The 25571-nt window shown below is 35.2% G+C and overlaps 3 protein-coding genes across 5 annotated transcripts; all 3 read left to right on the top strand.

Moving 5' to 3' along the window:
- Window positions 1-1051: 1051 nt before the first annotated feature.
- Window positions 1052-2527, top strand: LOC110644002 (uncharacterized). The gene is made up of 2 exons (XM_021796576.2): window positions 1052-1617; window positions 2101-2527. The coding sequence occupies exons 1-2, from the start codon at window positions 1278-1280 to the stop codon at window positions 2175-2177; spliced, it is 417 nt and encodes a 138-aa protein (XP_021652268.2). The 5' UTR covers window positions 1052-1277; the 3' UTR covers window positions 2178-2527.
- Window positions 2528-12610: 10083 nt separating this feature from the next.
- Window positions 12611-18794, top strand: LOC110644012 (phytochrome A). Of its 2 annotated transcripts, none has more exons than XM_021796588.2 (5): window positions 12611-13014; window positions 13711-15777; window positions 16292-17108; window positions 17859-18149; window positions 18390-18794. In XM_021796588.2, the coding sequence occupies exons 2-5, from the start codon at window positions 13722-13724 to the stop codon at window positions 18595-18597; spliced, it is 3372 nt and encodes a 1123-aa protein (XP_021652280.2). In that variant the 5' UTR covers window positions 12611-13014; window positions 13711-13721; the 3' UTR covers window positions 18598-18794. The 2 variants fall into 2 exon arrangements, with proteins under 2 accessions (XP_021652280.2, XP_021652281.2); XM_021796589.2 differs by having other exon boundaries at window positions 12693-13009.
- Window positions 18795-19084: 290 nt separating this feature from the next.
- On the top strand, window positions 19085-23938 carry LOC110644013 (glutamate--tRNA ligase, cytoplasmic). 2 transcript variants are annotated; one of them, XM_021796592.2, is made up of 7 exons: window positions 19085-19322; window positions 19440-19586; window positions 19696-19792; window positions 19897-20050; window positions 20569-21668; window positions 22071-22538; window positions 23541-23938. In XM_021796592.2, the coding sequence occupies exons 2-7, from the start codon at window positions 19444-19446 to the stop codon at window positions 23757-23759; spliced, it is 2181 nt and encodes a 726-aa protein (XP_021652284.2). In that variant the 5' UTR covers window positions 19085-19322; window positions 19440-19443; the 3' UTR covers window positions 23760-23938. The 2 variants fall into 2 exon arrangements, with proteins under 2 accessions (XP_021652284.2, XP_021652282.2); XM_021796590.2 differs by having other exon boundaries at window positions 19423-19586.
- The last annotated feature ends 1633 nt before the right edge of the window (window positions 23939-25571 follow it).

The following is a 25571-nucleotide window of genomic DNA, read 5'->3' as shown; positions in this document are numbered from 1 at the left end:
GAGAATTCATAATCTTAGAAACAAAGGTTAGTTTAATCTAATATATCTCCATTAAGGCCTGATATGTATTGGATTAAGTTGCAATTAGCCCAATAGCAATAAACCCAACCCATTTTAGAGACCTTAATGTATTGGATTTAGCACATTTTTAGTATGGAGATTCACTATACTAGTAATTATATTCCACACATATGATATTATATATGAAATGACAAATCAATAGAAAATATATATATATATATATATATATATATATATTCTACAAAATTATAACTACCAAATAATCGCTCAAAAAAGTTTTTGTAATTCGAATTAGATTTAACAGTTGAATTGAATTATTAATTATAATTTAGTTCGATGTAAGGGAGGACGAACTATATTGACTCTTTTCCAACCAATTTATAGAGAGTGTTTGATTAAATTTATAAAATCAGCTTATAGGTGGTTAATACTTATAAGCTAATTTAAATTTATAAGTATTTAAAATTTTAAACAGTTATGTGTTTAATTAAATTATTTATAAGTGATTAGTAAATATTTGATGTATTTAATAAAAAATATCTCATAAGTATATTATTAAATTAAGTAAAAAAGATGTTAAATGAAATTTATGATAAAATTATAAAAATTATATTAATATGGTAAAATATTTGATAAGTTAGTTTATAAGTAATAAAATAAAAAAATATTCTTTTTTATTTTTTTTTAATTCAAATTAAAAAATATTATAAATAAACATATTAATTTAATTTTAAAATTTATAAACTGGTTTACCCTCTAGCTCAGAACTTGGTCTTTAATCTGTTTCTATCCAATTATGAGCATAATCTTGAGGCCAATTACAATAGTGAGACCCATAAATATGAGTATAAGAGTACTATATTATGTTTACTCAATAATTTTCTCATAGTTAGATATAAATTAGGAAAATTTGTAATATGTTTAATATTATTATTTGAATTATTATTAAAAATTATTTTAATTATATTAATTAAAAATTTTTCAAAAATAGGTAAAAATTTTCTTATGCATTTATTTTCACTAGCCGATGTATTCATTTTCCAGTGGCTTGTCTGCACAGTAGAGTCGGACAACTTAGGCGAACAAATCGATGTCTTTCATCCAATTATCAACTGGGTTTTTGTCCTTTTATCTGATCCTGCTCTTATTCTCATCGTGACATTAATGGCTGTGGTCCTCTCCTCTGTTTCAGTTTCAGTCTCAGTTTTCCTTTATTTTTTTTAACCGCGATTTCTGATCCTTGTTTCTATGCGTTGATGTCTGCATCTCAGTCTGATAGAGAGATATCCAAATTTGGTGGCAGAGTAGATCACCACCACTACGACGATGACGATGATGATGATGAAGAAGAAGATAAGCATGGTGCTGGGTCCTCGGGCAGAGGTAGTATTGACGTCAACAAAAAGAATAATGGGAAGGAGAAGGAGAAGAAGCAGAGAAGTGGATATGGGTGTGAAGGAAATTTCGCTAAAGCAAAGGAGGTGGTCCTCCTTCAGTTTACGATGGTCAAGAAATATCTAAAGCACCGCTGGGCAAACTCCAATAAGAGGCCTTCTCCTTCTTCTTCTTCTTCTGCGAATGCTACTACGAGAACAGGTAAGAGGGTTGTTGGTAGTTGCTTTTGTATGAAGCAACCTTGTGCTTTGGAATCTCCTGCTGAGTCTTGCACAAGTGATCCTAATGATCCTAATTTCACTCTTGAGATGTTGAGGACTTTGATCGAGAAGAATGATTTCTACTCCAAAGAATGTAATCCCCATTTAGATGCTACTCCTTTTTCCTCTGCTAATAAAAATTATGGGTGAAAGTTAAAGGGCTTTTGCTGATTTGATTTGAATATCTTGATAAAGCTTCAGAGAGATTGCGGGAATTAAGATAAACTCATATGGGTTGACGAATTTTATGATATTAGAAAGCTTTCCTGGCCTTGCTCTCAGTAGATTGGCATGCTTTATATTGGGTTTTATCTTCTTTGGCCATTCATTCATTCATTGATGTTCTGTGTGAGGAGGACCGAGAGTGATCATGTATGTTTATTGGTTTCGTTTACTCTGAGGCTAACCCATGAACAAATTGTAGAGCGTCAGCCTCGTCTTCTCAACAATTGTTCACATTGGATGGGAAATTGGAAGCAACCTTATGATCAAGGTCTGTGACACGTTTAGCTTTGGGAGTTTCCTCATTGTTCTTTGAAGAACTATATGCGGCTTGTTTTGGACATATAGAATTCAATTGTAATACCAGAGGAAAATTTTGGATACAAGTATATTCGGACTAGTGGAACTTAGAAGGATACATTCATTATAAGAGAAAATTCAAGTGTACAATGGTTCACTGTTGGTGTGGGATATTTTGGTGATACCTTTGCAATACTTCGAATTGTATAGAATTTTATTTTGTCCATGAATCTTGTTTCTTTTGTATATGAGATGTCTCCTGATTCGTGGGCTGTGTTATTGATCTTTTTGAATACACTGACTGAATTAAGCAGGTTGTATGTTAATTTTCTTTGTTCTTGACATGGCAGTCCCTGATAGATCAATGCCCTACAGGTAGGTGTATGAATGAACATATAATAGATGAAATGCAAATGCAACTTATGTGGGCCGCTTGGTAGTCCTAGCTGCTTCCTTTGCCTTGTTTCAATTCAACTGTGGTAACGAGTTTCCTTCATATCGGAACACTGCCTGAATGATGCTTAGCATCGAGGCAATGCTATCTTCAATTAAGCTTGAATATTACAGCAAGAGGTCATGAAGGCTCTATAGCATAGCCTACCTGTACTATAACAAATGAGGCACATCATCTTTTTTATTTGACGTGCACCTGTAGGAAAGTTCCCAGGAACAAGTAGTTCTCAACGTATGCATATATTTTTTTTTAATCTTCATTGATGGATCATGGATGGTATTATTTGCTGTGCGCTTGTTATCTAATTTGTTTCTGGATTTTGGATTCTGGTGCATGTTATGCAGAACAACCATTAACCATTATAATGAGTTTATTTCATGATGGGATAGTATATTCCTCCGTGTTGTGCGTTTATTTGATGAGATTATTCATCTCTCCATAGTCCTAATTCATGACAATATTTGCACTGTCTTTAGTGCAATATCGTTATTGCTCTTTAGCATAAACATCAACTGATTACTGATCTTCAACAGAAGTTTCTTAAACATCAGCTTCAAATTTTGGCCTTGGTTTCTTGGGTCTGCGCTTAAAGGTTTTTCTGTGATTTGGCATATTCCAGTGGAGGTTCCTTCATGCCAGGCAGTAGCGTGCAGGGCACAAGTTTCTGATACTGAACATCCAATTTCACGACCCAACCTATGGGTCGGACCGGCACTAGTACCTGAGCCAGCCTAAAGCCCCCGAAGCCCGTAGTAAGCTTAACTATTCTTCAACCTAACTCTAAGGCCCATTTGGGTCCAATTTCAAGTATTCAACCAGACAGAGTCCGACCATAAAATAGACCTTTTAACGGAGAGTTTTTGACTCACCCGACCTGTAAATACAATATATAATCAATTGGGGAGCTCAGCTCACCCTCCACATACTCATAATAACATAAAGTCAAATGGGAGCTCAGCTCCCTCATCCAATACAACCATACATGCATTTAATAAGTTTACAGGCCCAACATGACAATTATATTACAAATCCAAATCAAATAAATATTTTTAACACATACGGAAATTCTAGGAGTTAATAGAATTATACAAATATTAATAAATGACCTGCGAAGAAGAAAAGTAAGTTAACCACAACAAATATTCTCCTGTAGCCTGAAAAAATAATGAGCAGGAGTGAGCGTTCGACTCAGAGAGTAAAATATCAATTTTAACCATAATCTCTATAGCTATCTAAAGCTAATGCACCCTGTAAAGTGAAATGCAATATCATCATAATTTTCATACAAATCACATCAAAAAGGTAATTTGGAGCACTCATACACCCGATAATGTCAAACAATACATATATGGGAGCTGATCCCCTATACAGCCCTCTTAATCCAACCTGTGCCAACGAAGAACTCAAGCTGAACTTTTGCTTAATAAACCAAATCGGGGTTTCAACGAAGAACTCAAGTCGTGTTTACCCCGAAGGACAGGGTCCCAGCGAAGATCTCAAGCCGTGTCTACCCATCCTGTCCATAGCCAATACCACACTACACGCACACCAACTCACGCACACTGCTCCAAATTACCACAACAACATCCATGGCACTTTAACAGTTGTGAATGCAACATAAAACTTGCCTAGAGTTTAACTACATATATATATATATATATATATGTGTGTGTGTGTGTGATGTATGGGCATGTTTGAACATATAATAATATCGAAATTACAATTAAAATTAATATTTTACTCACAGACTCAACCGAAATCACTGTGGCGACTGGGCGGAGGAAGAAGGCTGTCCCGGATCACCTGACAATTTTATTACAATCATTTAATAAATTTAACTCAATACAAACTAAGAAAAAGATCAAAGAAGTCCTAACTCGTGCCGAAAATCCAGCAAAATCTCCCCTATACCTAGGACCTAACCAATCTGCAAAAGGGCTTAAAACACACTTCTATATCCACAAACCATACACCCACAACTCAATCACATCACACAGCCCCTCTTGGGCCCATCCAAATAGTCATCAATCATAATATGTAAAATTACAGTTTAGTCCTTATAATTGACCCTTTTTGCAAAAACTACCCAAATGAGTTCTAAAAATTCTAAAACTTTGCCCCGCGGTCCTTAGCATTGTTAATAAGCTAATGCAAAAGGAATTATAATTTTCTGAGCAACCACGAATATTTTATGAATTTTTAATCCAATTCAAGCACTAGAAAATTACGAAAAAGCAAGGTTCGGGTTTACCTATGACGATTCCGACTCCGGGATGCGCTCGGGACGTCTGACAACGGTGGGGTAGCCAAAATCTCTATCTAATTCTAAGACTTTTTCGGTAGCCGGTCTGTCTGGTTGGATTCACATAACCGGGCAACCGTCGAATTTCCGTGAATTGAAGGTACCTACACTAAGCTCACAACACGAGGGTTAGTATATAATTTTTACGAAATTTTCTAAACTCATTTAATGCTCGGAAAAATACTACGAAGTTTCGTGGGACTCACCAAAAAACGGTATCGAAAAAGTTCGAAATTTATATTACTGCGAAGCTCTTGACGAGTGGAGCGCTCTAATACTCTCGATTTTCTCGTGGGGTTCACGGTTTGCGAGAAATCTAACCCAAAAATCGAAATTGGCTAAAATTTCCTGAACAAAAATTGGGCAAACCGCTTGATGGATTTTAGTGTTATTGGTGTCTATGGAAAGCTCTCGAAGTGTAGATGGTGTTTGACATAAGACTCGGCCCAATAGGTGGACGAATCGATCGGATTTTAGCCAGGAAGTCGAAACGGCGCGTTGCCCATCGCGCCTCTTCACGCGTCGTTTTCGGCCGCCTAGAAGGCCGACCAGCTGTGTGGGAAGGCTGAGAAGGTGGGAAGTGTAACACCCTCCCGGTAGCAACTCCGTACATTCTCATCGCTTTGGATCGGTCGGTCCCATACCTAGAACGTCCGAAAAAAATATTTAAACTAAAGTCAAGAACCAAAATTAACTCAAATATTAATAATAAAAATTTAGAAAAAATTTTAGAAATAAAATACAACCAAGTCAAATGAGCCGGTGCCCAAGCAATGGGTAACCCAGAGGGAAGTTGCGGTTCTCGCAACGAGGAGCCCTAGACCCGGGAAAAAATTCATAAAATAATTTTTGGGACTCTAGAGAAGGGTCATTGAGGTTCCTATGGCATTAGAATGCCAAGAAAATATTTAGAAAAATTTTACAATCGGTACAGACAATTTTGACCCGTTAAGCCAAACGGAGGGCATTTTGGTCATTTTGCCTTCAGAGACGATTTTTGGCCGACTTGTCCAGTTGAGTAAATAATTATTATGACATAAAATATGAATTAATATTGATGAAAAATTAATTGAAAGTTAGTAGAAAAGAAAAGAAAAGAAAATGCAATAAAATGCCAAATGTGACATATTGTGATGTCATTTAAAAAGCTTCCTCCAATCACAATTAAACAACCCTTTAATTAACTAATAAAAGAGACCAAAGGAGACCAAAAATTCTGGTCATCTTCTTCTTCTTCTTCAGCCAAAACGTGACCTCCCCTTTTCCATAACCCTCCATGAAAGTTTCCTTTAATTTCTTCCATTTCCCATGAAATTCCACTACTAAACCCTAAGTCACCTTCACTAAAACTTGTCCCCACATCACAAGGCAATTCTAGGCAGCCACAAAGAGGAGAAATTCTAGAGTTTTCACAAGCTCAATAAGTTGAACAAAGAGGTTAGTGCTTAATTATGCATGTATATCTCTTGTTCCATGTTAAGGACTTAAAAATGAGTATGAAATTGTGGATTAAATGAATGAAACTTATGGGTATGTATGCCATGGATTTCGGCTGCCCTAAGGAAGGAATAGGATTGAGTGTTTGTGATGGACTTGGAGTGAACTAGAAACCATGTTTAAAGTGTATAAATATAAGGATAATGAACTAGTAGTTAATTAAGGTAAGTTGTGAAAATTCATAATGGGAATTAGGGTTTTAAGGGTGAAAATTGGACTTGGCATTTGAATTGATTAATGGACATTCTAGTGGTCAATTAGTGACCATTTAAGGCAAGTTAATCATAATTTGAAGTGAGTTAATGCATGGCAAAGTGAATGTGTAGGCTGCCTAAAGACAGCAGCAGGGTGACTGAAATTTCAGTCCACTTGGACTGCCATATCTTTGGCTGTGTTGGTCCAATTGGTATTTGGCCAATTGGACATGAAACTAGGCTTATAATGGCACATTTTTGCTGAAGAAACCATGCCCAAAAGACCAAAGCAAGTGGACCAAAAGTTGGCCCCAATCCGGATACCCTGCAACAGCACCTGCAGAAATGACCAAATGAACAGTAACCGTTCATTTGGCCATAATTCACTGTAGATAAGGTCAATTGACCTGAAATTTTTACAGCAACAAGTTAAGACATAGACAAACAACTTTCATGAAGAAACCTACCCCAAATTATGACCATAACCTAACCCAAATGGTAGTGGCAGTCACTGTTCATGTTACTGTAGATATGGTAATTTTTGCAGAATGGAAATCCGGCCAGCTGTGATTTTTGGACCATATCTGGGGTTACAAAACTCCAAATGGAGTGATTCAAAAAATAAAATTCAACTAGACAAAATAAGGAACAACTTTCATGTTTGCCATTTCTTCAAATTCCCACTGCAACAGTGCTTAATGGAACAGTAAAATTAAGCTTCACAAACTGAAAATTCTGCTTCCCTTGGTTTAAACTTAGAAATGGTAATAGTAATCAATTCCAACAAGTTTTAAATACAAAATGTGGTATGTTTGGGGTGTTAAAACCAATACACCTATTTTCTATCCAAAAGTCAACATTTTTGTTGACCAATGAGGTGAATAGTGACACCAAAACTTGAAATTCAAAATTTGAAAAATTTAAAAGTATCAAATGCCCTAGTATACCTAACTAGATTGGTTTGGATAGTTTGGCATGCCAATAGGGTATTGTTTTAGCAGTACTGCGAAAGGAAAGGCTTTGTGCCTGTATTCATGGCTTTATGCCCGTATCCATGGCTTTTATGCCCGTATTCATGGCTTTTATGCCCGATTATGTGATATCATAGCTTTTAGCTATATTGACTGCATACGTGGTTGACGTTCTGCGTCCCATGGTATGACGGCCCGAGGCACCGCGGTGCCCAGTGCCAACGACGTTATCGATCCAGTCATCCAAAGATAGGTTACTTGGGCAACCAAATGAATGGAAAAGTATAACTGTGAACTGATTATTAAAGAAAATACGAAAATTAAGTATCAGGAATGATTACAAAAATACAAGGAAGCTCAAGATCATGAAAAAAAAAAAATTAACGAAATGCATGAAGAAGTTAATATCATAAAACATGATTAGCCATCGACTAAACAATAAGTTAGTAATTACTCATTTCTTATGAACACAATAGCAAGGAAATTATTATTTTTATTTGCATATTATATTTTCTTGTATTATTAGCACCACTAAACTTTATGCTTAGCGCGTCGCTTTTGCAACGCGTAGGTACTGAAGATTTGGACAGAGGGCCCAGTAGACCACAGATTCGGTAAGGCAGTTCACAGTTCTACATAGTGTTCGTGTCACCTCACCGTCTACAGTGCATTGGTAGGACACTAGGCTTCATTTTGGTATTTTGTAATTGATTTTTATTTTCCTTTGTGTAAATGAAACTTATGTAATGTATTTTGATTTTCATGTAAATAATGCAAAATTGTGTTTGTAAAATGAAAAGTGAATATTGATTTGTGACTATTACATGACTATCAAATGTGATGAATGATTGAGAAACGAATGGTTGAAAAATATTGAGATTTTGATATTGGAGTTTGTGAATAGATGAATATGATTATTAGAAGTGTTTTTCACAGGTTCCGAAGAACTGTTTTCTCCATTTTTAGCCAGATCACGGATTTTCTTTAAAATTTTCGGAACCTCAAATAAATTACAATTTTAATAAATGAATTATATTTCACAAGTTATATTCAAAACTACGATAAAAATGAATTAAGATAAAATAGAGTGCTCCGGCACACTGAGTGGCATAACTTGCTCGGCTACACTGTAGTCGGGTAAGGGGTGTCACATTTAGTGGTATCAGAGCACGGTTTAGGCATTTCTGGGCCTAGATTGAGTCCATACCATGCATTGCATTTGTAAGAGTCGATGTGACACTAATGCAGATCTGTTTGTCTTTCTTATTTTGAATAGTATATGGACCCTTCATCACAGAGAGCAGTCGAGGAGGAAGTGGAGAGTCATGCTCCACCTGTAGCAGCTGAGACTGGGGGTAGGGGAGAACCTACTCCACCAGCTCAAGCAGAGCCTGTTCAGCCTCCACAGGCCATGTTCCAGCAAATTGCCGATTTCTTTAGACAAATGGCCGGAGTAATGCCAGCACCACCACCACCACCAGCTCCACAGTAGCAATCACACCTGGAAAGGTTAAGAAAGTTTGGAGCAGTGGACTTCTATGGTAAGAGAGAAGATAATGCATTGGTAGAAAATTGGTTGAGCAGAGCAGCAATTCTAAAACAACTCCATTGCACTCCAGAGCAAAACTTGGAATCACAGTATCTCTGCAAGACGATGCATATGAATGGTGGGACACTGTGTCCAGTGAAGTGCAGTCAGAAATAGTGACATGGGACTTCTTTCTCTCCGAATTTAAGAAGAAATATGTGGATACTGAATATCTAAAAGAGAGAAGAAGAGAGTTTATTAACCTGAGGCAGATGTTAATAGCTATAACCCTTCGAAGTTTACCACAACAGCAAATGTACTTGCCTTCAACCCTGAAAGAAAATTGGAGCATTTATGTCATTAATGCTAGACAGTACTGCACTTCTTTCCATCAGGACTATTTGGATAGGCATTTGGGCAACGGCAAAGTTCTAGAAAACAAAGAAGAAATGGAATAAAGGACAAGGGCAAGGAAGCATAGGGTCCCCCATCATGATGGCTTAGAGTTGGCGCCATCGCAGCTTGTTGTTGGGTCCCGAGTCCCAACTTGGACAACACACCATCTTCTTCTTCGGCTTACAAATTTGGGCATTAATCCCAACGGATAAGGGGACAAAAACGGAAAGTGCGGGAGATGACCCTCCTTCTACTGCGGCTACTTCCCTCCACCATGAAACATCAGCTATAGATGATTCTACAAATAGAACTGTGCAGACATGGGTCGAAAGGAGTCTATAAAGTAGTGGGCAACCGTCATGTGGACAGTTTTAGACTTGGCTACCATTAATAATCCTCTTGTCTCGTAGATTGGAGATGGACAATCAACTAGAGGCATGGCTCCTTAATTATGAAGCCTAATCTATTATTTCAAAATTATTTTTTTTTATTGATTGATCTTTTATTAGATTTTAAATCTTAGAATTTAAAAATAATAATATTATTAAATTAAAAAATTATTTTTTCGTAAGATATGAGAAAGAAGTATGATGGTTAGACTAATTATCGATGGCAATTTAATTCTTTTCATTTCTTCCAAAAATTGTAAAAAAGGAATTTCAGTCCTTTCATTAAGTTGGATAGTTTTGATGTTTAATCCATTCATGCACAATAAGAGTTCTTTAATTTGTTTATTCATTTAATTTTAATTAAAATTCAAATTTATTTTTAAATTAATTTTTTTAAAATTATGATTCAATAATAATTTTTAAGATAATATCTAGTAATAACTAATATTAAAATATTAATTCTTTTATTTATACTATTTGGTGACATAAGTATTTATATTATTATTTAGAAGTTATAATTTAAGGAAGTGTTTAGTGTTATAAAAAAAATAGTATTTAGTAATTAAGGACAAATAAATGATATTATTATTTTTACATTTAATGTATAGTTTAATAAATATTTTTATCAATATTTATGGTTTAAGTCACTGTATAAGGAACTAACCATTAACAATTGATAACTAGTAAAATAATTGACAATTATTAAAATAATTAATAGTTTATTATATTAGACAGTAGGAGCGAATTTAGCTAATAATTTTGCCCCACTAAATATATCAACTTTGCCCCATAGTTCATTTAATCTTTTAAATTATTTATTTATTTATTTATATTTATCCTAAATACAAATCATTATTAGTTTCACTAAAATAAATTAACTAAATAATAATTTAACTAATATTGATTAACGAAAAAATTAACGTATAAACTAAATAATCTAATAGAAGTAAAATATAGAAATTAAATAATTTTAAAAAAAATATAAGAATTAAATAATTTTAAAAAAATATAATAATTAAATAATTAATTTTATTAAAATACAAAATTAAATAGTAATTTATCTTTTTAAAAATGAGAAAGTTGGACAGAGTTATGGCTAATAATGTAGAGACAGCCACACCAAAGCAGCTCCTTTCTTACCCATTGTTTTATTTTTTAGTGGGCACAGGTTAATAAAAGGAGAGTATGGAGGGGTGATCAGATGCTGCTATCTATCTTGTTGAAAGAGAGGAAACCTACCCGCAAAGGAAACCTCCTATTGTTTTTTTAATTATTTTTCTGTTGTTGCAATGGAGATTTTCCATTTTCCAACTTACATTCATTATTTTATGAGCTTCCATTAATAAAAAAAAAAAAATTAAAACATCTTGCCAATAGTTCTGAGGCCCTGGATTCTAGATAGGCTTCACGAGGAGCTAGAAAAGTGTACAAGCTATATACGGACAACCACTTGTGTATTCCTTCGGCTACTTCTAAATGCTTGTGAGAATTTATAGGTTGAGTGTTATTTTTTTTTTATAAGAATTAGAATTTTGAAAATATTTTTATGAGCTTGAATTATGATTTGATTCGAAAGTTTCATGTTGTAATTCGATTAGAATAAAAAGTGAGATCTGTGGTGGCAACAGAGAATATGAATATGAAACCAGTATAAATATTATAATATTTTATTATTTACGATAGAGTTATGATTTTAGAGTTTTAAGTGATTGCATTTTATTATTTTTATCATAGTAAAACTTTTTCTATTGTTTTGTTCATAGACGTAGATCTTACGGTTGAACCACGTTAAATTCTCTATTATTTTTTTTCTCTTTTTTATACTGTATGAATATATAATTTATATGTGTATCTTAAATTTATGTGTTTATTATTATAACATGAAGGTTTTATTATTTCTCAAGATAGAGAAGTTGGGTTAGAAAGTTTAGTGAAATTTCTTTACTTAGCACCTCGATAATTAAACTAGTAAGAGGATAACAAGGAGCGATAAGAGAGTAAATGAAATGAAAAGGAGTTTAGATAAAATTAATGAATCAAGTTAAGAAATATTCTTATAAATAATCTTATTTAGAGTATTGATTATTGTCATTTTCTGACATTTTAATAATGATTATCTTGAGATATATCCTTTAGGTAGCAAGTGTCATGGAATAAATATTTATAGAGGTTTAGAGCATTAAATATATAAAATCGGCTATTTAATGCCCCAAACAATTTGAGGTGACTTGAGATGTAAGGTATTTAATCTTTTGACATTAAAAAAATTCAAAAACAGAATTTTTGGTAAATTAAAGATTTTTCTTGTTAATTTAATTTAGAAAAAAATTAAAATAAAAAATTATTTTTAATTAAAATTGGGTTGTTGGTAATGACTGTGAAAATAAAAATTTTTATTTAAAATTAGAAACGAGTTAAAAAATAGAATACTATAATTTTTATTTAGATTAAAAAAAATTATTTCTAATTTTATTTCTAATTAAAAATAAAATATGTTGTATTTGTAATTAGATGATAAGATTAATTAATTTCAAATTAAGAACAAACTCTTTTTCATTTTTAATATGTTTCTTATTATTTTTAAGAAAAAATATTAAAAATAAAAATTATTTATTTTTTTAAATAAAATTTAAATAAAATAATTAATTAAATATTATAAAAAAAAAATTTGACGAAAGGCCAACATAAAAAAAAAAAAGTGCCAATTACTTTACTTTTCTTATCCGGCTCTTCTTCAAATTAATTTATTCTTACCCAGACTACGATAAAAATCTACAAAATGGCCATTGGATAATAGATATCAGATTCGCCTTTTAATTTCATTTTTTAGTTGAAATGTTGTCGCATCTGCAGCTCGAGATTCGTCTCAGCGCGCTATACGCATCATTGCTCTTTTTTTTTTTTTTTTTTTTTTTCAATTTCCGCTGATTGGTTAGAGACATGGGATTGCTTGGGATTCTCATTTTCAAGCTCCACTTGTTCTTGTTCTTGCTCTTCTCCTCATCCTCCATCAAGCAGTTAACCTCGTCAGTTGGACAACGCTGGATCTGAGATTACTGTTTTTGGCTCTTTTCTGTTCAGTAAGGTTTCAAGCTATTCTTTCTCTTACTTTAATGGGTTTTGGTTACTATCTTTTCAGCTTAAGCACAAGGGCCTTGAAGTTTCGTGTTATTGTTTAAATTAGTTTTCTTTCCTTTGCTCATTTTTTACTAGCTAAAAGATTCAATCTTTCTTTAGTGTACTATTAGCTGGAGCTAGTTTTATCCTGTGTTGATCATACAAAACCAAATTATTGATATAACTGTTTTGGTTAAGACATTGTAGGATCCATGTTCTGTTTTGAAAAAAAAAAGTTATCTTTGTCCGTTTTGTTCACTGAATTCCTGTTGTTGTTGAAGCATGCTATTGCTTGGTACAATTAATGATCAATGATAGAGTACCTTTGTCTCATTATTGTTAAGGAACATGACAAATACCTATTACTGGTTTTCCTATATTGTTTAAAATTGATAGACTCTTCATGAAACTCTGGTGTTTAAACGTTATTAATGGATATTGACAAAGATGTCTGAACTTCACTTTATGGTGATGAAGAAATGATGGATAAATATAAATAAACCATCATAGCAATAATACATGCTCATATAGTTTGAGTTGATGCTGATAAGAGAGGGGGGTTGCTTAGAATTATTTTGCAGATCCAAATCTAGCAATCTTATGAGTTGTTTTAGTTTTTTTTTTTTTTTTTTTTTTTTTTTTTAATTTCTGTATTTTCCCCCAGATTGGGTGAAGATGTCTTCCTCTAGGCCAAGCCACTCCTCATCCAGCAATTCTGTGAGATCAAGACACAGTGCTAGGATTATTGCTCAGACCACTGTAGATGCAAAGCTCCATGCAGATTTTGAAGAGTCAGGCAGTTCATTTGACTACTCGAACTTGGTGCGTATTACCAGTTCAGTTGGAGATCAACCACCAAGGTCGGACAAAGTAACCAAAGCTTATCTTCATCAAATCCAGAAAGGCAAGCTCATCCAGCCTTTTGGCTGCTTGCTAGCCTTAGATGAGAAAACTTTAAAAGTTATCGCATATAGTGAGAATGCCCCTGAAATGTTGACCACAGTTAGTCATGCAGTCCCAAGTGTTGGGGATCACCCGGTTCTTGGAATTGGAACTGACATAAAGACTATCTTCACTGCACCCAGTGCCTCTGCCTTGCAGAAAGCTCTGGGATTTGGTGATGTCTCTCTTTTGAATCCAATATTAGTCCATTGCAAAACTTCTGGGAAGCCCTTTTATGCTATTGTCCACCGGGTAACCGGTAGCTTAATAATTGACTTTGAACCAGTGAAGCCTTATGAGGTCCCCATGACAGCTGCTGGGGCCTTGCAGTCATACAAGCTTGCAGCTAAAGCAATTACACGGTTGCAGTCGTTGCCAAGTGGGAGCATGGAAAGGCTTTGTGATACAATGGTTCAGGAGGTGTCTGAGCTTACTGGTTATGATAGGGTGATGACCTATAAATTTCATGATGATGACCATGGGGAAGTTATCGCTGAGAGTACAAAGCCTGGTTTGGAGCCATATTTGGGTCTGCATTATCCAGCCACTGATATCCCTCAGTCTGCACGGTTTCTATTTATGAAAAACAAGGTTCGAATGATTGTTGATTGTCGTGCAAAACATGTCAAGGTGCTTCAAGATGAGAAGCTTTCATTTGATCTGACCTTATGTGGTTCAACCCTAAGGGCCCCACACAGTTGCCATTTACAATATATGGAGAACATGGACTCCATTGCTTCACTGGTTATGGCGGTTGTTATCAATGAGGGGGATGAAGATGATGATAGTCATACTTCTGTGCAATCACAAAAAAGAAAGAGACTTTGGGGTTTAGTTGTATGCCACAATACAACTTCAAGGTTTGTTCCATTTCCTCTAAGGTATGCTTGTGAGTTTCTAGTTCAAGTATTTGCTATCCATGTCAGTAAGGAATTGGAATTAGAAAATCAGATTGTTGAAAAGAACATCTTGCGAACCCAGACACTCTTATGTGATATGTTGATGAGGGATGCACCCCTGGGTATTGTGACACAGAGTGCTAACATAATGGACCTTGTGAAGTGTGATGGGGCTGCACTATTGTACAAGAACAAGATATGGAGGTTGGGAGTAACTCCAAGTGATCGCCAAATTCAAGATATAGCTGTATGGCTATCAGAGTACCACATGGATTCTACAGGTTTAAGTACAGATAGCTTGTTCGATGCAGGGTACCCAGGGGCTCTCACTCTTGGTGATGTAGTTTGTGGAATGGCAGCTGTGAGAATAACTTCCAAGGACATGCTATTTTGGTTTCGGTCCCAAACTGCTGCAGAAATTCGATGGGGTGGAGCAAAACATGAACCTGGTGAGAAGGATGATGGTAGGAAAATGCACCCGAGATCTTCCTTCAAGGCCTTCCTTGAAGTTGTCAAGACAAGGAGTTTGCCTTGGAAGGACTATGAAATGGACGCAATTCATTCTCTGCAGCTTATACTGAGGAATACTTTCAAGGAAACTGAAACAATGGATATGGATACCAAAACAATTCATTCGAGGCTCAATGATCTAAAAATTGAAGGGATACAAGAACTGGAAGCAGTAACTAGTGAGATGGTTCGTTTAATTGAAACTGCTACAGTGCCAATTTTGGCAGTGGATGTTGATGGGCTTGTTAATGGGTGGAATACGAAAATTGCTGAGTTGACAGGTCTTCCTGTTGATAAAGCAATTGGAAAGCATTTACTGACACTTGTGGAAGAAAGTTCAATTGACATAGTAAAAAAAATGTTGTTCTTGGCATTGCAGGGTAAGTCTTATTCCAATTTCACAATTTTAAATATTTATTAGTTCTTAGGTCTTACTGCTATAGAGAAATGTGCATAAGCTTGAATATAATTCAGCAAGTCAGAGGTTGCCTATGACCTTCAGTTTATGTTTATTCTTTTATCCAAGGAAAATGCTTCTCATGCCACTTTTTTCAGCACCTCCTATTACTACACATGTTTTATGATCTTGTTATCACAATCAATGCCCACCTGTAAATTTTTTACATGTAAGTGTGAACAATGAATCTATGCTATTTTTCCATGTAAGCTGAAGCCATGGTTTTGTAGATCTAGTCTGTATCCAGTATTCCTATGCATATGCATTTTATTGACAAAGAAGAATGAGAAAACATTAGATGTCTCCTTGGTGCATTTTGCTGTCAACAGTATGTGCTTGTTTTGCATGTCTTTTATTTCCCAGCATGCTTGGAACCAAAACAAGGATTCTTCTTTTTCCATTTTTGAGTAAAGTTCTTGTTTTCTCTTTTGAATCAGGCAAGGAGGAGCAGAACATTCAATTTGAGATTAAAACACATGGCTCCAAGGTTGAAGGTGGCCCAATCAGCCTAGTTGTTAATGCTTGTGCAAGCAGGGACATTCATGAAAGTGTTGTTGGGGTGTGTTTTGTGGCTCAAGATGTCACAGGCGAGAAGATAGTTATGGACAAGTTCACCCGGATTGAAGGCGATTACAAAGCAATTGTACAAAACCCAAACCCATTGATCCCCCCAATATTTGGCACAGATGAATTTGGCTGGTGCTCTGAGTGGAATCCAGCTATGACAAAATTGACTGGATGGAAGCGAGAAGAAGTAATAGACAAAATGCTTTTGGGGGAGGTTTTTGGGATCAACATGGCTTGTTGTCGTCTCAAGAATAAAGAAGCCTTTGTAAATCTTGGTATTATACTTAATAATGCCATGACTGGCCAAGATCCTGAGAAGGTTTCTTTCATTTTCTTTGCTCGGAATGGAAAGTATGTGGAGTGCCTGCTATGCATGAGTAAGAAATTGGACAGAGAGGGTGCTGTTACTGGGGTCTTTTGCTTCCTGCAACTTGCAAGCCTGGAGCTGCAACAGGCACTTCATATCCAGCGACTATCAGAGCAAACTGCTTTGAAAAGATTGAAAACATTAGCCTATCTAAAAAGGCAGATCAGGAATCCTCTATCTGGGATTATATTTTCTCAGAAAATGATGGAGGGCACTGAGTTGGATGAAGAACAAAAGCAGCTTCTGCAAACTAGTGCCCAATGTCAGCATCAACTTGGCAAAATTCTTGATGACTCGGATCTTGATAGCGTTGTTGAAGGGTATGACAACAAGCCATTAAGAATGATTTTTTCCTATTCTAGATTATGCATCTATCATGCATTTTCTGAAAATTATTTGACACAAAAAAAAGGAGACTAGTGCATTCCCCCTTCCTTTTGCGGTTTCATTAGGAGGCTTACTATGCTTAGTGGTTATCAGCCCCCCTCATTGCATAAAACCCTTAACATAGATTAAACTATCTCAATTTAGAGGGATTCAGGTCTGGCTTCAGTTAAGTAGGTTAGGATAAGAGCATGAGCTAGTATCTGATTGGTAAGGGCAAGTATGATCGCTAGATTTCTAACAGAAAAAAAAAAAAAAAAACTGAAATTCTAGGTAACAGAAAACACTCATGCATGGAAAGATGGAATGACCAAGATCCCTAAGCTCATACCTTGGATGACATTGACACCTAAGAGGGAATTCATCACATTCACATCTACGTAAAACTTTTCACCACCAAATGGTAAAGCAGTGCAGGCTTGTAAAGTTCTTTAACTTCATATTCAAAGAAAAACCATACAATCCTATAATAAGCCTAGCTGCTCTGTGATCAGCTAAAAACATGAGTGAAGTACATCAGAACTATGAAAGCCGTATTTCATTGTGCTTTGTAGTTCCAAATTGGCTTGATAATTACTTTAGATTTTAGAAAATGTGATCATTGGCATATAGAGTTGGATATGATAATTCTTATATTGTATCATCTTTGTTTATTGTTATCTTTTTCTCTTCTGAATTGTTGATAGTTACTTGGATCTGGAAATGGTTGAGTTTACTCTGCATGAGGTACTAGTTGCCTCCATCAATCAAGTCACAATGAAGAGCAAAAGGAAGGGTATTCAGGTAATTCATGATGCAGCAGAAGAGATCATGACAGAAACCTTGTATGGTGATGGCATTAGGCTTCAACAGGTGTTGGCTGACTTCTTATCAGTGTCGCTTAACTATACACCAACTGGAGGCCAGTTTACTGTTGCAGCAAGTTTGACCAAAGATCAGTTAGGGCAATCTGTTCATCTTGTGCATCTGGAACTCAGGTACTACTTGAGGCAAATATTCAGACATCAATTTTATGTTTAGCTTTAATTTTGGTATGCATGACAAATGTTTACAAATTTCAATTTTGAATTGCACTTGTTCTGGCATCAGCAGTCTGTAAGCAACTTGATTTGAAAGATAGCGAAAAAAGCATGGTGGCATTAAATAGGTTATATGCGTGCATTGATAGATTCTGCAGGAAATATAGCTAATCTGTGGTTGCATTTACATTTGGTCAGGATAACACATAGTGGTGGGATACCTGAAGCATTATTAAAGGAAATGTTTGGTAGTGATATTGATGCTTCTGATGAGGGCATCAGCTTGCTTATCAGCAGAAAACTGGTGAAGCTCATGAGTGGAGATGTACAGTACATGAGGGAAGCAGGAAAGTCGAGTTTTATCATATCAGCTGAACTTGCAGGTGGTCATAAGCCAAAAGCCTGACTGACTTAGAAGTAAGACACACAAAACAATCTGTTCTGTGTGGAGCCAGAAGAAATAGGAGTGGGATGCTGTCACTTGCTACGCTACCTATTCTTCACTTGTTAATTTTCTTATCTATATATTTGCCTTTCTCCCAAGTTGTAAATATTAATGGCAATTTCATTAATGTTTTATGAACTTGGTTAAACTTTAACAAACTCTCATATCCATATTTGTTGATGCAATTTTTCTTCAAAAGCAGTATTGCAATGGATGAAATTGCAAACAATTTGTCAAAAACAGAAGATTTTCAACACTCATCCCTCCTATTTAATGAATGATAATTGTGAATTTGTGATTGCTCTCATTATTATTGTCTTACCAAAAGGAAAATGAAAAAAATAAGAAAGATGTCTATTGCAAAGAACCAATTATACCCAGGAAATGGTGTTAGATTTAAATTATGTTTATCTAAAATCTGCATCAGAAAGTCTCAAACTTTTATTTAGCTTGTTTGGTCATGGAGTAAGTTGAAACGAAACCATGCAGCTCTCAATCCGATTGGACCCATAACTGGTTAACGTTAAACTGCGGGCTGGCTGGCCAATCAAGGGCCGAATTGGATTGTCTTTTTGGCTTTGCATAGATCATAAGCAAAGGAGAAAAAAGAAAGTAGCGTGCTTTCTTCTTTGCTAATATCCCCTGGCCTTTTTTTCTACTTGGACCTCTCTCCGTACTCTACCAAGGTCTTGGGCGGCTGCTCTGCTTTTCCTGCATTTTCCCATTACTTTTAGCTTTCCTCTTCTTCTAAATCTCACTTGTTTTTCTTCGATTTTTATTTTTCAGATTATTTAACGTTGCAGGAAAATGGAGATTAAACAGCTGTCCTTTGCAGCTGATAGACCCCCGCTTTCAGTTCTTGCTGCCGCCAAGGTTGCAGCCGTCCTTCTCCCTACTCCTACTATTGTCACCGACTCTTCTTCCCCGCCAACTATCATCTTTTCTAATGGGTATCTTCCCTCTCTCTCTCTCTCTCTCTCTCTCTCTCTTTCATCTTTCATTTTTAATCCCTAGTTGTTATTGCTTGCTTCCCAACTGATCCTGTATTCTGTATTATAGGATGAAATTGCAAGGTACATATGTGCTTCTTCGCTACATTGGTCGGGTTGCTGGCCTTCCGAATTTCTATGGAAAGGACGCCTTCCAATCTAGCCAGGTGATTTTCCTCTTTTGCAATTTCCCCTTTGGTTTACTATGCTGCTTTGGAAATTTTCTCTTTTCAATTTTGCTAATTCTTGACAAGTGCTTGTTTCTTCACAGATTGATGAATGGCTGGAATATTCTTCTATCCTTTCATCAGGGTCTGAATTCGAGAATGCATGTACCTACATCGATAGTTATTTGGAGAAGCGTACTTTTCTGGTTGGATATTATTTATCAATTGCAGACATGGCTATTTGGTCGGGTTTAGCAGGTATTTCCTTCAGCTATTACCTGTAATTTGTTTTACTGTGTCATTCATTGCTGAACATCTATGCAACTTGTACATTGAAGCGTAAGCAATTTCCAACTTTTTCCGTGGCTACAAATTCATTGGTTTGATAATAATGCTAAAATATGAAGAAAAAAGGCCAAAAAGAGAAAAAGAAATTTATCGATTACCTTGTTTGTTAGAGAGGCTGCTATAATGTTTCTTTTCTTTTGGTCATGAGTGTTATGTTGAATTGCATTTTCTACTTGGGCTGTTGGGGATTTGAAATACACATATCAGATTGCATTGTTTTTTCCTCTTTTCCTCCTGAGAGTCACAGAAGATGAAATAAACATTCAATTGTTATTGTTATCAGGTGGTAATGGTAATATCATGTGCTGTGATGGACCACAACCATTCCCATTTTGTCAATTTGTGTTTCAAAATGTCCATTTTTCTTTTTTTTTTTTTTTTGCTTAATGAATGTTTTCTGGAGATCTATAATACTTTTTGCTTTGCAGCAACTGGGCAGAGATGGGAAAGTTTGAGGAAGTCACAGAAATACCCAAGTCTAGTACGTTGGTTCAACTCAATGTCTATAGAATATGGCAATGGCTTGAATGAAGTCACAACAACATATGTTGGCAAAAGAGGCTTGGGAAAACCTGTGACAGCTAAATCAAAAGAGCAACAGGTTGTCAATAGAGATATGTCTGAGAAGGGAAAGGTAGGTAGCAAAACATCTGAAGTTGATCTTCCAGATGCTGAAATTGGGAAGGTGTACCTGCGATTTGCTCCAGAGCCCAGTGGTTTTCTTCACATTGGGCATGCAAAAGCAGCATTATTGAACCAATATTTTGCTCAAAGGTACCAAGGTGAGCTGATTGTTCGCTTTGATGACACAAATCCAGCAAAAGAGAGCAGTGAATTTGTGGAGAATCTTCTGAAAGATATTGAGACACTGGATATCAAATATGTAAAAGTTACACATACATCAGATTATTTTGATAAGTTGATGGAAAAGGCTGAAGAGTTGATCAGGCAGGGTAAAGCTTATGTAGATGACACACCACGTGAGCAAATGCAGAAAGAAAGAATGGATGGCATTGAATCAAAATGTAGGAACAATAGTGTGGAGGAGAGTCTGAAATTGTGGAAGGAAATGATTAAAGGATCAGAGAGGGGTTTGCAGTGCTGTCTTCGTGGGAAGTTGGACATGCAAGACCCAAACAAATCCCTTCGAGATCCAGTCTATTATCGTTGCAATCCTGTTCCTCACCATAGAATTGGGTCCAAGTACAATGTATATCCAACATATGATTTTGCCTGTCCCTATGTTGATGCTATAGAAGGTATATCTCATGCTCTTCGATCAAGTGAGTACCATGATCGAAATGCTCAATATCACAGAATTCAAGAGGATTTGGGATGTAGAAAGGTTCACATTTATGAATTTAGCCGGTTGAATATGGTCTATACGCTTCTTAGTAAGCGTAATCTTCGCTGGTTTGTTGAAAATGGGAAGGTTGATGGATGGGATGATCCTCGATTTCCAACTGTCCAAGGAATTGTACGTAGAGGTTTGAAAGTTGAGGCATTAGTGCAATTTATTCTTGAACAGGTATTGATAATATGTGACATGATTTCAGTTCTTTCTATTATGATGCTTATTGATGGTCCATTCAAAATACTGCACCCAATATTGTGAGAAACTAGTTTTAGTTGAATAACATTGTAGCCAAAGGCGCAAAAACCTGTCTTGTGAATCTGAGTGTGGGAGTTTACCTTGTATTTCTTTAATTTTTTTTTTGCTCACTATATCAAAATTCTTTATTGCGTTGCTGCATTGTTTGTTTTAGATTGAGGATTTACTTGGCTATAAAATTGCTTAGGAAGCCAAATTCAGATTCATTTCTTTTGTGTATCTTCCACATCTGCAAATGTATGCTACTTGCATTATCTTAATTTGCAGGATAGGCCTCTGTGTTCTTGAAGTTTAATTTCTATGTCCATACTGTTTCAGGGAGCATCAAAAAATCTCAACCTTATGGAATGGGACAAACTCTGGACAATTAATAAGAAAATCATAGATCCTGTTTGTCCTAGGCACACGGCTGTTATTGAAGAAAGGTGTGTTTTGTTGACATTGACTAATGGTCCTGATAATCCATTTGTTCGCATCATACCAAGACACAAGAAGTATGAGGGTGCTGGAGAGAAGGCTACAACCTACACAAAGAGGATATGGATAGACTATGATGATGCAAATTCCATCTCAGAAAATGAGGAAGTAACCTTAATGGATTGGGGGAATGCAATAGTGAAGGAAATTGTGAAGGATGAGAGTGGAAAAGTTACACAATTAATTGGGGTTTTGCATCTTGATGGATCTGTCAAGACAACCAAGTTGAAGCTCACCTGGCTGCCTGAAATAGCTGAATTAGTTAACATCTTACTGGTGGAGTTTGACTATCTGATAACTAAGAAAAAGGTATTTCTTTGCCCAAAGAAAGTTTTAAGTTTGCATCCTTATAAATGAGTTCAGTTGTGTGTTGATTTGAAAATTGCTTACTTTGAAAACCTTAATATTTGCTATTCCTTAATTTGACCTTCAGTCTTTAGGTTCTGTATCCATAATATTATCCTTCAATCTTAACACGGTAATTGCATCCAGTTGTGTGATTTCTGCAGAGAATATAGGTTTTCAATTTTGTAATGTTCCCATCGTCATGTATTTAAATGTTTCAAATTTATAATTCTCAAAATTTATTCTTTGGAGTGGGGACAGTTTGTAGTGATGCATATTGATAAATCATAACTCTCCTTCCCCCCCAACCCCACCACAACACACCTCTCAGCGGGCGCCCAGCATATTCTTCTTTTCTTCCTGCCCCTCCTTTTTTGTACACCTACAGGAACAAAATATTGGGGAAGGGAGGAAAAATCTGATTCCAAAATGGTTGTACTGTTCATCTCCTCTGTATCTTTAGTGTTCATATTTCCTATGGCAGTGTTCTTGATGAGGGTATATCCTATCAATTATGTTATTCCAGGCAAAATTTTTATTTCTGTTTCTATAGTTATAAAAGGGATTATAGTGTTGTAATCAAATAGTTATAGCTTTTGTTAATTTTGTCACAGAAACTTTTTTATCTTGTTTTCTCTTACCATTTGGACCAGAGGAGTAACCCTTAGGTTGCCTCTCTATAGTCACTCTTTCATCTCTCTCTCTCTCTCTCTCTCTCTCTCTTTCTTTCTCCCTCTCAAATATTACCAGATTCTGTTTTGAGCTGGCTTTGTAACATTATGTATTGTTTTATTCATGTTCAAGTTAATTCCAATTACGGGAATGAACTACAGGCATTTTATTGTTGATAATTTTTTGATACTACTAGTGGGTTTTGGTAGTTTTGCATTATCCTAAGCATTTGGGTAGTTTTGGTAGATAAAATTGACTTTTGTGGGTTGGTGCTTCTAACTGTTTTGGATGCAGCTGGAAGAAGGAGAGAATTTCCTTGATGTCCTTAACCCAGGTACTAAGAGGGAGACTGCAGCACTAGGGGATTCAAACATGCGAAATTTGAGGCGTGGAGAGATATTGCAACTCGAGAGGAAGGGCTACTTTAGATGTGATGTCCCTTTTATCAGACCTTCAAAGCCTATAGTTCTGTTTGCAATTCCAGATGGCAGGCAGGCAACCTCATCAAAGTAGACGTTCACACTTGACTGTACTATTTTAAGGCCTGAGAAGTTGAAGTTGAACTAGATTGGAGTTTTCAACTCACTTCCTTTATGGGCGAACATGCAAATTTTTATGGAAAATTTTGGTAGAACTTCTAGTAATTCATCTTTCTATATATGTTATGGAATGGAGTATGCGTTTTTTTTTTATTGAACTAATGTCGCTGAATTAAAGTATAGGTTTTTGCTAATCATATTGAAAGAATATTAAAGTATAGGTTTTCTTTTCTTTTCTTTTCTTTTCTTTTGAACTAAAGGTAGTAATGCTTTGGATCTTGATGGAAGTGTTCTTTCCATAATTGTACATGTGTGATTAGTAATCTTTGGATTGATATTGCCATACTTTATCTGCGTTTTTACCTGCTCCTGTGATGTTCTTAGGCGGAGAAATTGATTTAAGCTTTCTGTTTGTAGAACAGAGGAGTTTGATGCCCAGGTTTGTCATTGTTGACCTGTTCCACCAATCACCATAGGTAAGTTATCACCTCAGGCAGCTTCCTCACTCTCAAGTTGGCGTGACTTTAAATGCGTGACCCCATAAAATGTGAAGCCATATTTTTCTTTCTTTGCAAGTATGCTGAAACAGAAAGCATGCCATGCTCATTAATAATGCAATTAGTGAATATTAACAAAGCAGTAATTTTCCAGCTAAGACTTGGTCTTGTGAACAGCTTCTTTAATTGGCCTCTCTATATTCCAAGGGCAATGATATTGTATTTGATTTCAGGACATTATCACGCCAAGACTATCCAATTGGGCCGCACAATTGCTTTGACAAAGTCACCCTTCTTTTGTTTCTGTGGGGTTCCATCGCATGTTGTCACTTTCACATTGGAAAAACATGACAAAAGATTCCCTGATGATAATACATTGATTAGCCTCTAAGATTAGACAAAAGAAAATCATTAACAATTTTCATTTGAACAAAGCCTTTCACCTGTAAGTGAAGCTATTAAAAATATGGTCCTACCAAGTAAGGGACGATGTGCCCACAGCGATTACTTAAGGACCCCCTTTTATCATGATTTGCACTTATTAATATAAACTTTGATGGGATTTAAGAAATTATTTTAGCCATCCACCCAAACCTACCCTCAACTTGATTGGTCTTCTTGGCTTTCTTGGAAAGGGTTAATTTCCATTTTTTTATGTCTCCCATACAAGTGAAGTGTGGCTTAAGTTATTACTAAATTACATTTTTAATTTTAGAGGAAATTAGTGTATAATTTTTACATTTTAATGAAATTAATTACTTCATCCTGTAGTATTTTGTTTTCGTTAAAACTCCTTAATTTTTTCGTCAAATTTTTTATTAGTCAAAAAATTTTAATGTCAATCAAATGTATTATTTATTCTTTTTATTTTAGTGAAACTATTTATCATAAGGACACATTATTTAAAAAAAACACATTAATTACCATAAGGACTAAATATTAATTTGACTAATATTAAAATTCATTTACCATAGGAAAAATTGATAGAGAGATTAAACATTTTAATGAAATAGAAATAAAAAAATTAAGGCTCTAGTTTGTTTCATGAAAATAATTTATATATAAAAAATCATTAATAAAAATTATTTTTTAAAAAAGTATTTTTCATGAAAAATTTTTTATCATTTAATTATAATGTTAAATTAATAACATATATTTATATTACGCATGTATTTAAATTATATATATATAAATATTTTTTTAATTTAATAAAATTATTAAAATTTAAAAAATAATTTCTATCGAAAGAAAAGAGAAAATTACTCCCTGGTTTAATTTTTCTTATAATT

Source organism: Hevea brasiliensis, chromosome 5, assembly GCF_030052815.1.
Source record: "Hevea brasiliensis isolate MT/VB/25A 57/8 chromosome 5, ASM3005281v1, whole genome shotgun sequence".
NCBI classification, from domain to species: Eukaryota; Viridiplantae; Streptophyta; class Magnoliopsida; order Malpighiales; family Euphorbiaceae; genus Hevea; species Hevea brasiliensis.
Note: the sequence above shows the minus strand (reverse complement) of the source record. Positions and strands in the feature narration are given on the sequence as shown.